The 14166-nt window shown below is 36.1% G+C and overlaps 1 protein-coding gene across 1 annotated transcript; it reads right to left on the reverse strand.

Annotated features, from left to right (window-relative positions):
* Positions 1-5356: 5356 nt before the first annotated feature.
* LOC107824528 (uncharacterized) lies at positions 5357-13799 on the reverse strand. Its single transcript, XM_016651316.2, has 10 exons — positions 13531-13799; positions 13314-13436; positions 12930-13050; positions 11866-11994; positions 11425-11534; positions 11148-11331; positions 8930-9124; positions 8049-8276; positions 7707-7905; positions 5357-5862 (listed from the first exon to the last, which is right to left on the reverse strand). Exons 1-10 carry the CDS (start codon positions 13551-13553, stop codon positions 5756-5758), a joined length of 1419 nt encoding a protein of 472 aa, XP_016506802.1. The 5' UTR covers positions 13554-13799; the 3' UTR covers positions 5357-5755.
* Between the last annotated feature and the right edge of the window lie 367 nt (positions 13800-14166).

Here is a 14166-nt window from a genome sequence, read left to right on the forward strand (position 1 = left end):
CATATACTTTATTTTATACAAAGCTTGATACAATTTCACCCTCTTGCTTTTCGATCTCATCATTGCTGTATTCGGAAACCGTGTTTACGGAATCACTATCTTTGCTCTTTCATCTACATTCTAAGGCTAAGTATTGTTTATTTATTCGTTTATTATATTATTTCAGGATCAAATTAATTCACTTGTCTAGAAACCTAGTATAAATTCAACTGTACTGTTTTACGGGTAAACAACTAGTAAGATAACTTAACATGTTGTAGCAGGTTATCTATGTTGTTTTTCAGATTACTAACTCCACTTATTATGGAATAATTATTTATATTTAGTACTATCTTTTAGGTAATCTAATACTGCAAAAGGAAAAATATGTATGTCGTCAATATTATTTCTTGCGATGAAAAATGATGTTACAAATTTAAGTAAATAAAAATTTACCTTTTGATAGCAGCATGGCTGGAAGTTACCATATCAAGAATAGTCACCAAGACGCCCATTATACATCATGTCTTTTGATTTGCTGGTTGCAAATCCGATCATATATGTGCTATTTCCATGTTTTTCTTCTTGTGAAAGATCAATATGTAGCAGAAAAGAAAAAACCATCGAATTCGTATCGAAAGGTAGCATAAATTTTTGAAGCACAACTTATTTAAGCCAGAATTAACAATTCAATTCCGTGTGTGAGCTTGCTTACATTACCGGTCCCAAACCCAGATAAAGGAAGAAGGTTGTAGTAGATTAACAATCAACGTAAAATTTGTCAATTCATCTTGAGTGGGGATTCATGTAGCTGACGCGAACTTATTTGAGACTGAGACGGCGTTATTTATATTATTGAACGTTCTTTTCTTTCTCGCTCTTTATTCTTTGCTTTTATTTATTTATTTAAGGAAGAAACAAAAAACTAATAGAGCGGCATGATTTAGTCATTCCTATGGCCGAATCGATATTACCTATTCTTTTTTTGTTCTTAGTCATTAACAAGAAGAGTAGAAATTATAAAAGTTCGTTAAAAGCATTCTCATGTTAATTTAATGAAATTCATTTATTTTTTTAAATTTTCATGTGCGCTTTCCTTTTACAGAGTCAACAAAAATCATTTTAGAAAGAAGGATATTTTGGTCAATATATGCTAAGAATTAACAACATCAACTTTACCATTAAAGAGAGGACATTAATTCTTTGATAATTCTTCAAATTCTGAAGGGAGGTCCATTGGATACTGCTAACTTAAAGAGGGAGGTCCAAGTCAATGACCCTAACATTTCCATATCTAATTGTTAAAGAAAGTGTTATCCAAGTCCTCAATAAAAAAGGGAAGAAAGCTCTTTTTTGATTAGTTTGTTACCTAAATAGTTTATTAATTATTGCAATTTCTTTGTGCAAGATCCCAATTTATCTCCCCCAAATTACTAATAGTCAAAGGTTAGGTATTTGGAGTAGTACATTGAAAGGAAGTTAAATTTCATTTTTGGACTTTGATGCGCGTGCTGTAGACTGTAGTCGAGTTCTGTTAAAGCACTTTGGATTCCAGAAATTTCTTTTTCTTTTTCTCTTTTAATTATGGATATCATAAATCTTATAGAAATAAAATGAGAATTGGGTGAAAACAGTGGGAAAATAGAATATTGGATTTTGAACAATCAGCAGGCCCGCACGACGGCACGAGTCCTATTGGTATTAGAGGACTTGTCACCCATGCCAAAAGGTTTCCTTTTGTTTGGTCAAACAATTAATATACTACTTAAAATATAGATTTAAGTTGTATGTTCATCCGAGTAACTTAATCATGTTTTCAGATTATCAATTCATATTTTTTCAGCAAATTAAAACAAAAAGTCTCTTATTCATGTATTAGCAAACAAAAAGAGTCACGAGTTTCATGTAGAAACCATGTCGAAAACTGATTTTTGCAAAACTAACTAGAAGGTGACTACACCTATTTTTGTTCTTTTCAATAAAAGAACAACAAACACATCTAGATTGTTCCTTAGGTGACGAATATCTTCTTATACGTTTTGCATAATCCACGATGATAACTTCAGTTCTTGTATTATCATTACCAACTTACTCGCATTTGTTAAAGAGTAAAGAGGATACAATATTCATGTGTTACCAATTAATGCCAATTCAACTACTTTTATCTCGAAATAGGATACAAACCCTTTCTCCTAGTCTTAGGTTTAAGAGTTAAAAGGCGCATTTTTGTTTTTTTCTTTCCTGCAAAACAGTCCGCATATTCAGAGAAGGCCAGGACAGGAGCAGGTAAATTAAAAGACAAGAGACCTCAGCGGCTAATCTTTCTATTCTATTGAGGCTCCCCCTTTTCTTTCGGAAGTGGCAATGGACTTTGAATTTTGAAAGCTTTTAACCATATTGCAATAACTCTTGTCGGCTTCACCTTTTGTTTCATCAACCCCTAGTACTATGTTTTTCAAAAACACCAATTCTGCATATAGTTGGATTTACATACTCTAATTTCTATTATAGTGTACAGGGAAACAGGAGGACTAGTCATTTTAAAGTAATTAATAGGCGAAATTCAGACCATTCTAGTGTTAATCAAGATTTTGAGTAAGAAATGCATGTCCGTCTATTGTCACAATTTGAAATTGTGGGGTTTCTAGAACTTTTGTTCCTATTCTAAATCGATGTTCACTTTGTATTATACATGCATATTCTTTTTCTTGTCAAATAAAATTTACTACATAACTTCCAGGGATATAACTTTCCTTAAAACGCACAATTTTTTGGTCTTTTAACTATTTAAGGTTTTGGATTGGAACATATAGACAGACACACAATCTAGGCTAAAATCTCCAACACATATTCTCATGTCATGTTCCTTGTTTCTCCAGCAGGCAAAAACTACTAATTCAGATTGCTTTAGCTCTTAGGAATAGTCAAGTTAGACTTGATCTGGTCGTTGTTGAGTCCACCAGAAAAACTGAAACTTTGAGGCGTTTTCCTTTACCTATCACAATTATATTGATCAGATCATTGTGAAAACAACGTCGACAATTGGAGGCTTCTGCATTAGCGCTTAGTACAACTATATACAATCGTTTCATATCATGCCATGATTTCTTCATAATCTACAATTTCTAGTCGATAAAACCAACATCGCCTGCACTAATAAAGTCTCATTCTGTAAATATATACATAGGAATATAGTTTTCCTTTGTCATTTCCTTCTCGTCCATTTGTTACAAGTTGTAGATACCTTCCCATTTTATACCTTTAACGGTTCAAGACACCAAGCTTAGAGACAGCCACCTACTAAGAAATATTGATTCCAATTTTTTCAACCAAAAAAATTAAGAAATTTCCACAGCTTAGGAAACAAATTAAGATGAAACTATCTAGTGAAAACATCAGAACCAGAAGAAAACCATCATCAAGAGGACATCCAAGATTCGTTGGCGTTCGCCAAAGGCCATCGGGTAGATGGGTTGCTGAGATCAAAGATTCTTTGCAAAAAGTAAGACTTTGGCTTGGAACATTTGACACTGCTGAGGATGCTGCACGGGCTTATGATCAAGCCGCTCGGACATTAAGAGGGGCTAATGCCCGCACAAATTTTGAACTACCCGAATCTGATTCTCACCAAGGTACAAATTTTGAAAATGCTGAGCCTTTTAATTTTGAAGAAGCTTGTAGAACAGAAGAACCTGAGAATGGACTTGTTGGTGCACTTAAGGCTAAATTATTTAACAGTAAGAGTTCAAGATCTTTCATTCAAGCATATGCTTCTAATTCCACTTCCAAAGCAGCAATTAAACCATCAGTTTCCTCACTTGAAAACAAGACAACATTGTCACAAACAGGACAAACTGTCACGTTAGCCAGAGGATTAATGAGCAATAACGTGGAAGCTGAGAAATTACCTAAACGAGATATTATACATGTAAATAATGTTGGACAAGGTAAGAATTACTCTGATACTTTATTCCGGGGAAATCAGAATCTTGATTACATTAGCCTCATGAGTAGCGATCATCAGCCCGTGATCTCATCACAATTATGGCAAAATAACCAGTACAATAGTGGAACAAATTCAGCAACAATGTGGGCTAATGAGCAAGGAAGATTTCCTTGGGGAGAACCACAAATGAGTCGCGGTCACGACGAGGTTTTATTTAGTACAACTACAAATAATAACATTAACATCGGCATTTTTGGTGGTGGTAATAGTACTACTTGTACATGGCCAATGTCAGTTTCAGTATTAGGGACAAGTGAACCAACGGTTGATTTGTCTACATTTGGGGAAGTAGATTTTTCAAATGCGCCAGTAATGATGCCCCATATGAATAATGGATTAACACAGGCAGCTTCAGTTCCAACTGAACAACAGATGATATTTGAAAATGGACTATGGAGTGCTGGTGAAAGTGCAGCCTGGGATCCTTTTCTCTTATCGTCTGTTCTTGGATAATACTAGCAATAGCAATAGTTATGTGAGACAGTTTAGAATATTTTAAGCTTTCATAGACAGCAGATATAACATTATTCTTTATTTTTGACGGTTCTTTAATGTCTCGTGAGTAATACATGGAATTCAATTGTATAACATTGAGGGTAGCTATAGACCAATATTCAAACGGAGGATAATTTTAAACTATTTCTCATAGTACAGGAGTATACTTGGCCCTTTACCGTTCTTTCTTCTCATCACAAGCAAGGCCTATCTTGTTTATCCAGCTGGCTTTTTCTCTCTAGCTCATACAGCTAGCTTCTTGCTGGATCATGATCATGTTATTAAGCATTATGTATTATTCTCTTTTTGGAAGTAAAATAAATAGAGTAACACCATTTTTTTAATCGAATCAGAGAAACTTATGCTGTTATCCGTCCAGAAATGCTTTTTATCTTGAATCTCAATCATAACAAAACTTTAGAAGCAAAACTTGTTAGGTTCCATCTTTTTGGATATTATGGATCCATTTCATGATTTGTTCACAGCTTAAGACGCACGAACTCATGTACAAAGGGTCTACGCAGTGTCAATCTATTGTCACAACTAACTAGTTCACAAGTCTTGACCAATGGGAAGTGCTAAAAGAAAGCTTTAATCCAAACTTTACATTATCAGCAATGTCAGTCTATTGTGTGTATGACCTCACTGGAAGCAATGTGTCTCTGCTATTGTAAGCTAGGCTGTCCAACCCCAACTCGAGAAAATGAAAAACTTCACAACAGATATGTGCGGGTAATGTTTGCTTACTGTTTTTTCTCTGGCTCCTAATAGTTAACTTTGATGTATGATACAGCGAACAAATCCGGTACCCCTAAAATCATTGCTTAGGAAAATGGAAACAAGGAAGATATAAAATAGAGTGTCACGAGAAGATTGTTTACCCTAAAGTTAGTATTACATTGATCACTCAATAATCCTTTTATTTCCGTCATCCAAAGCAATTGCCATATCCATTTCGACAAAAAAAACCACACCCCACTTCCAGCAAGCTTATGTAAACAACAAAACGACACCTAAAATTGCTTTCATAAAGAATAATAACTCGAGAAAGATGAAACCAGATAGAGCATCCATTGACAACACCCATATGCCGGCTTCGACCATTTTGCCTTAAATACTTTTCTCTAGTTCTGTCGCACTCACATAGCTTAATCATTCTCTCACAGTTGTACCGTCCGCTTTTCCCCTTTTCCCCTTTTCTTCTCCAGCCATTGCATGGGTAACATCATTTCTAGACTCCTGAAGTAATCCATGGCATCAGGATTACTTTGATCATCAACCTTCCTCCCAGTCTATGTCATCTTCCTCATCATTGTCATCTCCTGAAGCATCTGCTTGGACATTCAAGTCGCTAACCTTGAAATTTCCAGTTGTATTATTACCTGAAACATACCCAATGTGAAGATGAAAGTTCAAAATAAATAAATAAAACACGACATATCAATTTAGCAGCCAAAACAAAAGAGGCAGGAAATTCTCTCTCTCTCTCTCTCTCTCTGTGTGTGTGTGTGTGTGAGAGAGAGAGAGAGAGAAAAGAAGAATCAGAATCTAAAGAATTGGAAGAAAGATAAAATTTAGCAACAATCATCAGATTTAAAACTCTATTCAAGCAAACAGAACAAAATAGCACGTCATCCCAGCTATAAGAAGTTAGATAATTCTCATACAAGGTTGTCGTGTATTACATTATACATAGTAAACCTGCTCTTTGAATTTAGAAATGAATGAACAGTAATTCTTATTCGTAACAGCATGTTGATTTTGCGTGTAAGTTGAAGGAGCCACCGATATGTAAGAGCACAAAAAGAATGCACTAAAACTAGGGCCAGGAAGGAATATCATCACGAGTCAATCTTCTTATTATTAGGTTGTGAAAAAAAATCTATCCTAATTTATGCTATTATTATTGTAACACTGCAAGCAATTGCAGATCAACTCCTAGTCTCTACAATAACTTATTTACTGCTCTTCTTCTTTAAATCTTTCACCAAAGGCTTATCTGTTATCCGTTACAAATAAATACAATCCGCAGAGGGAAATCCTACTGAAAAATGAGATTAGACATATGAAAATCAATATTACAAAGTTGGCATAAAGAAGAGAAAACGTCAACATAGAACGACCTACAGCTGTGATAGAGAATAAGACAAATACTACATTTGAATCTGAATTAACTAACCCAGTTTAGAATTAAAAAAATAAAAGAAATAAATTTACACGTAATGACGCAGTAGATATTTTGTATTAACTTGAGCCGAAAGAACACCCACTAGTAGCTGCACAAAATTGGCCCGAGAAAACGATGAGAAAAAAGAGACCAATTGGAGAAGTTTTCTTTAACCTCCCAAGGGGCTAGATCCATCAAAAAAGCAAAAATAAAAAAAATAAAAAAAATGTGTGACTAAGAACGGTATCCCAAGGATAAGTTGTCAATAATTTGACCCAGGAAGAACTGACCCAAGCAAGGACACAGAAGTTGGTCGAATTTTGTCCAGTTGCAACGTATGCTTTTATTTATTGTCAGAGATATCTTAAGGCAGACTGTTTCACTAGCTAAGTTTGATAGGGACCAAGCAAGGATGCAGAAGTTGGTCAAATATTGTCTAGTTGCAACATCACATTTATGCTTTTATTTGTTGTGGGATGGCAGGAAGCTCTCAATTTATTCCAGACCTACTATATCCGAGCCGCATCCCCGGTACACCCGAGCTTAGGGGTCAATTACGGGGGAGTCGGAAACTATATCTTAAGGCAGACTGTTTTACTAGCTAGGTTTGATACGGACCATGGGGAAGTTAAGAAAAGGGATAGTACAAGAATATCCCTGTAATTTGTCTTGAAGTTCCACCTACATAACTAAACTTCGCAGGGAACTTATTATTCCCATATTCTCGTCCAAAGTGTATCTACTGGCACTCTGGACAGTCTACGACTACTTTCTGGGAAGGGCATAACACGTGTCACTCACATGCGCTACACACGTCATATCGTATAAAAGCACTTGAGAAAGCTAGACTAATCATTGCTACAAAGTATATCATTTTTATTCATTTGGTCTCTCCATTTAAGACTAAAAAAATGGATTTGCACAATCAACATATAAGGTAAGGAGTGAATTCATGATGTAGCATGCTAATAACTTTATATAACAAACTTCAATCACCTGCTCCTCCATTTTCAACGTCTTTGAAAAGAGACTGAAGTATATGAACACTATAAAATTTACCTGCAGGTGGGGCCTCCTCCCATTCAATATCCTCTCCTTCATCCTCCTCTTCACGTTTGGCTTTCATGCCGACTTGGCGCTCAGTAGAGGTGTTATCCACTCCATCTGTAGTTGATGTTTCCTGTAAACTTTTGGCAGCTTCTTCTTGCTCTCTTTGTCGCTTGAATAGAGCCTCGTAATATGCCTTAACATATTCATCCTACCAAAAGTAAGACAAAAAAAAAGGTGAGGCATTAAAGCATCATTAAAGAGCATAGAGGAATTCAAGCAAGAAAGGAAGGGGCAGAAAAGGAGGAAGGGCAGGAAGAGGTTAGGAACCATACAAAAGGCAATGAGCTTAACCTTTATATTTTTCACGTCCTCAGTTTCTATGGACTTCTTGTCATCAGATGACCCCGCTGCAGCAGAACTACCCTCCATATTGGACTCTTGCTTGACCTCTCCACGCTGCTCCTTTGTAAGATTCATTCCCTCCTTTATCATCCATGGAGGCAAAACTTTCATTGGTGTAGCTGAAATCTCAGATTTGATATCTCCTTTTTCTTCAAGACCAGAGAAAGCAACTTCAACCTGCAATCAACAGAAAAAAGTGGTATAAATTTTTAGATATCATCGTTTAAGGGCCTATTTCACTAACCAGCAGTCAACAGCAAAAGCTGGTATAAATTCATAGACAACAACCCTATTTCACTCAACCAATCTACAACCCCTACATCCTACGTAACTCAGGCACTATTTTCTCCATCAAGTTCACAAGGAAAGACAAAGATATTTTATGGAAAGCATTCAGAATAGTTGCTGAAGTATAAAAATAGAGTCAAGTGATTAGTGAGAAAGGAAACAGAAGTTTGTACACAGTATAGTAAATAACCAAAACGTTGCTACGCGCAAAATGGAGAAAACTTCCAATGTTAGACTAAATAGGAGGGTTAAAAAGGCTGTCCTCAAGATTTTATAAGACGAGTAACACGGAGCAAAAGCTTAGTAGTGTAACATCACTGTGTGGACTAGTGCACGAAAATCCAATTCATATTTGGGTCAATTTTTGGAAAAATTCATGTAGGGGTGCAGGAGTCATAACTATGATGCATGAGCAAGAATATACACCAAATTCACTGCAGTGCATTTCCCAGAAGCAACTAGAAACACATAATGATGAGCTTCCAAGTAAAACCCTGTAACAACAGTATTTCTTTTTTCCTTTTCCAGTTGGGTAAAAGAACCTTTGTCTCTCCAACAAAAGGCATAGGTGTTCCACCAAATCCTTGTCCTGACTTTGAAGGGTCATTTGCATTATCTCCATTTGCACCTCGGGCCACAGCATTGGCTCGCACTTCCCACGCTTGAAGGCTTCCAAACTCGGGAGCAGGTAAATCTTTTACTCTGTTAAGTTGATCCATCAACGGTTTGAGTTGTGCCTACAATTCTTTTAGTTATCAGTACTTGGTCAAGAAAAAATATTTTATTTCTCAGTAAACTGAACCAGATGCACAGGAAAGAGATAGTAAAAACAAATCAACTATCTTAGATATCCAGGGATCACAATAAGAGAAAAAAGAATGGATGAAGCAGCTCTTAAGAGTTCATCAATGGCTATAGAAATCAAGACGACGAGGGGCTCTAGCTCATTATTAGCAAAATAAACTAACCAAGGGCAGTAACATTAAAATGGATGCAGTTAGGATTGTCCCAATTAGTTTGGGGATTGAGTAGTTGACTGGTTTGTAGTTGAGAATCTTATTTTATGAGATACAAAGATGTACGAAGCCAAATATATCAAACTGGATAACAAGATCCAATATCTCCTTAAAAAATTTGGCCACAAGTTATAATTTAAAGCTACCAGAAATATCATGTTATATTGAAACCAAAATATATAGAGAAGCATTCAGTTTGGCAGAGAGAGAGAGAGAGAGGCTAGTCCATCTCAACCAAAATGAAACCAGAATATTTTGTACAAGTGTCTTATGAGCATCCTTACATAACCATCCCAAAAATTTATGCAGCAGTCCACTAATCCATTTAAGAAATCACTGCTTATTGAAAAGGAACTAATCCATTGAAGAAAAATGCCAAATTAAGTTATTGTTGGCTCTCTAGTTCTCTTTGCTATCGGGGGCTAGATAGCTAGCTGTAGTCTCAAAGCGCGCTATCGCGGCAGCGCAAATACCTGTGACTGCATCAATTTAATTAAACAGACACTAGCTGGAAATCTTTTTATTCTCTTGTTGCCTATTGGGTTCCAGCAGATCTTTCATCAAGCTTTTAAGAAATACTCTGAAGTCATCACTTTTCCTCTTTACAAAGTTTTTCCTTATTGGCATTCCATTTTCAAGACACTGTCATCTCTCCCATATACAATTCTTTCTGTCTGACTTACAAGCAAAATCAATAATGATAACAACAACAACATACCCAATATATTCCCACATGTGGGGTCTTTGGAGGGTAGTGACAGTGTGTACGCATACCTTACCCTACCCGGTGAAGGTAGAGAGGTTGTTTCCATAAAACCAATAATGATGATTGCGGGAATAAGATGTGCTAGTCAAATACCCATAGTTAATGAACCCTTTATTTTCCATTGAAACCAAAATGCCCGATGGGATGTCACATCCAACGAACCTTTTTATTATTCAACTGTACAACACCAGAGCTGGTATATACAAATCCCTACACAAGAATATGGTTCTCTACAAATTGCACCCAATCTTCTATACAGATAGGAACCTTATAAGTACACCAAGACTTCATGAAAGGAAGAACTTTTGGCACATACTAAAAGTACCCTCAGAACTGGTAGTTTTGACATGCTATTACATTTCCATGCCTATAAGAGCTTGTCATTAAGGCTAAAATGGAAGTTTAAAGTTTTTAAAAAAAATGGAAGTTTAAAGTTACGAGTTTCCAAATATAGAATGATGTCTTTCTTTTAACAAGGGATTAAAAAGGAAAAGAGTGTCGTATAAAATGGAACACCGGGAGTATATCATATCTGTACAGCAAAATCAATTTTTGACGTGGAAAACAGCAAACACAACGCTTTATTCAAAAGAAGTTCAGAATCATAGACAGTACATCTACTGATATAGTAAGTAATAGTTGTACCTAACAGGTGTAGATTTTGGTGGATGGCAAAGATGTATAGATTAGCACATGCTAAAACAGTTGATTGACTTCTTCTCATGTATGTGTGTGTATATCTACCTAAAGACCTGGAGCAATAAACCCTTATGGAGTTCACTGTAGCTGCACTCTTGCTCTTGCTCTTGCTTCATTTAACACATTCACAAAATACCTCCCATCACAAAATACCTCCCACCCAAGATCGACCAATATTACATAACCAAATGTTTGCCTAGAATTAAAAACAAAATAAATTGTGGACAGCACTTTATATATCAACATAACATCTAAACACAACATAGAAAAAAGACAAACCTCCATCCTATGAAGCATGTCTTCCAATTTTTCGCGACGCCGTCTCCTATCCTTATCATCCCCATCTACAGTCCCTTGAGAGGATAACTTGTCGCTCTCTGCCACTAGTTCCCCGTTGCAACTTTCGCAGTGGAAGTACTCATCCTCAGGGGACACCAACCGCAATGCATCCAACGCAGTATATCTGAATTCGCATATTTAAGGAAAAACCTGAATTTTGTCATGAGAGGTATACCTATCAAAAAGCTAAAACTCAGCAGAGCATTGAAGGCAGAACCTTTTCCCACAATTGGGACATATATACTCCTGCACTGTGTTTTTGTTATCCAGCTCATCTCTTAACTTTTTCTTCATTCGGTGTAGTCTGTACCTCACGACATCAAATATCTGCAGAATTTTAAATGCTCCTAAAATCTTTCACTTTGATGGAAGTAGGAATATAGTTAAACATCAAAGATATCCAAGATGCATGAGAAGCCCTGGTCAACAATCATGCTCGTGCAAGTACCATAATAACCAAAACTGGTGTTACTTTAGATTACTTAAGTCTCTCTTAGTTGAATTCAACCACCTAAAATTAGATAAAACCTTTACTACTATCTTTTGGTTGTTCGTCGATCAGTCAGTCTGGAAATGCTATGACTACAAGTACCAGAATTCTTCAATAATTACAAATTTGGTAAATTTAACTAAGCAACCAGGGGTTTGGGGTGGGAACCTGAGAATAGTCCAGGCAGCAATAAGAATGAGTATGCATCTTTATTTTGTCATCTCCTTCTTTCCCATTCTGCAGGACATCAACAGTAGCTGCAACTGCAGCATTGTATACTTTTGCACCTTTTGCTCCCTGCAACAATAGATTGACGGAGAATGAATGGCAGATTATTTTGCACAGTAATTGTAGGCAAAATCTGGAAAAAGTTAGTAGTATGTGATAATAACAGACGAACATACTATTGAATCACCCCTTTTTCACCCGTCACCTTTTGGAATAGGAGGGAGTTGATTGCACATTAGCAACTAGGTTAGGGGGGATAAAAATGCGGGCAAATCACCCTTCGTCATCACAGACAACATATGCAATCAAAAGCCCCCTTGTCACCTATCACGGCTTTTGGAAAAGGAGGAGGATACGTAAACACCTAAGGTTAAAAATGAGCTCATAAAAGTCAAAATGGTACTTTATTGTATTGTTAATAGAAAAACTCTTCTTCCTTGCTGTCGCAGTGCATTTGTCTGGAAGGTCTTAGTTTCTTCCCAAGGCAGTGAAGAACAAATAGAATTTGCTACAAAATCAACTAGGAGGAGCATTCCGTGTAAGAGAACATAGTAATGGGTAAGGCAATAACAAACTAGGATTCATTTTGGCTTAGATTAAACATTGATGAGCTTCGTAAGACCGAACTTCACACTTGGCTTCCTTATCGTTTATTTGTGTTGGTAGGTAGGCAAAGGAACACAATGTAACAATTTCATATTCTTTAGATAAGATGTTATTTGAATAAACTACATCACAAATCAATACTCAAAATGGGGTAAAGAGACACAACTTAGCATGCTCAAAACAACAAATTTCTCATATCTTACTATTTACTTAATAAGAATTTATGTAAAAGGGATTCAATTGCTAAGTTAAGGAAACAAACAGTGCTGCTTCAGATATCTAAAGTCAGGAACACTCGGTCTGAAACTAAGGCAAGAAGATAGCGTAAAGTTAACAAGAAGGGATAATTCAAGTCCATTAAAAAGATCATCTTTGTAGCAATAGAGCATAAAACCAACCTCTTTCCTATGATCCCGCGTGATGAGCTTTTCTTCTTCAAAGAAACGCAAGGTGCGCCGGAGTTGCTTTGTGTGCAACTTCAAATCCTTTGCCAAGTCTTCTTCCCTCACCCATTGCCGCCTGAAATATATGATTTTTAATACACACATATACTGCTCCATACAGTACAGTTTGGGGGTGTCTGGGCGAGTTTGAAGATGCTAAGCATGGAATTCTTGTAATTCCAGAACATTAATTTTTTCTAAACTAAAAACAGACTATAGATGAAAGGAAAAGTATTGACAGGTAGAATTATCATATTTCAGCTTCAAAATAATTTATTTATCTTCCTCAGAGAGTCAAAATAGCTACAAAAGCTTAATTAAACAGTAAAAGTTGAGAACCTTGTGAGTGCGTCTAAAATAACCACCGCAATTCCTCGATTGTCACTTCTGCCGGATTTGGGCTGATTGTCGCCTTTAGTCGTAATGTCATCGTAAAAAGCTCTAGCCGCAAGTTTCACCAATCTATCCAACAAGAAAATAAATGAACAAACAGAGAAGAGAAGAATAATTGGCGAATTCAACATATATGGAGTGATAAATTCATCAAGAACTTTACCGATTAAATGGTTCAATGCTCATTTGAAATAATTAAATCCGAAAGTTCATACAATGAGGCGTGAAAAAACCGATTCTGAATCCCTAAATTATCGCCAAGATTTGCTGTCACAGTTCTGTTCTGTAGTGATTTCTGATATTATAGTAGGAGATCGGCAGGGAGAAAAAGGAGGTGGATTGTTATGTTCTCTATTGGGGGTTTGAGATGGTATTTATAAAGGAATAGCTCAAGCCCCAAGTATTTCGCTGTATCTCTCCCCACTCGCCCCCGAAGAATTTCCAAATTTCACTACCCTACTCTAATATCCCCTTAAATTGACAATTTTGCCCCTGTACTTTGCATTGGGATCTTTTGCTCCGTTAGGGAGAACTGAGAAGTATATATGTGATCCAATTACGAAATTTGGTAGTATTCCCTATAATTTGTAGAGTAAAATGGTAAAATAGATTTTTATACAATTTTATTTAGCTATACGAGATAAATGTAAATGTGTTTTAAGTTGTCGTTTGAGTATATGTTCCATATGGAGTGTATTCTTTAACGTATTTTTTTTTATATTTGTTGCATTATCTCATTACAAACGATAGATTTTTTCATAAAATAGCTTATTAGCACATCAATAAATTTAATTTAATT

Source organism: Nicotiana tabacum, chromosome 4, assembly GCF_000715075.1.
Source record: "Nicotiana tabacum cultivar K326 chromosome 4, ASM71507v2, whole genome shotgun sequence".
In the NCBI taxonomy this organism is placed as follows: Eukaryota; Viridiplantae; Streptophyta; class Magnoliopsida; order Solanales; family Solanaceae; genus Nicotiana; species Nicotiana tabacum.

Coding starts and splice junctions, on each gene's coding strand:
- LOC107824528 (XM_016651316.2), bottom strand. CDS start 13,553: ATGAGCATTGAACCATTTAATCG. Junction 11,535..11,865: donor GCTGCCTGGACTATTCTCAG/GTTCCCACCCCA, acceptor AAAATTCTGCAG/ATATTTGATGTCGTGAGGTA. Junction 9,125..11,147: donor ACATGCTTCATAGGATGGAG/GTTTGTCTTTTT, acceptor AAAGAATTGTAG/GCACAACTCAAACCGTTGAT.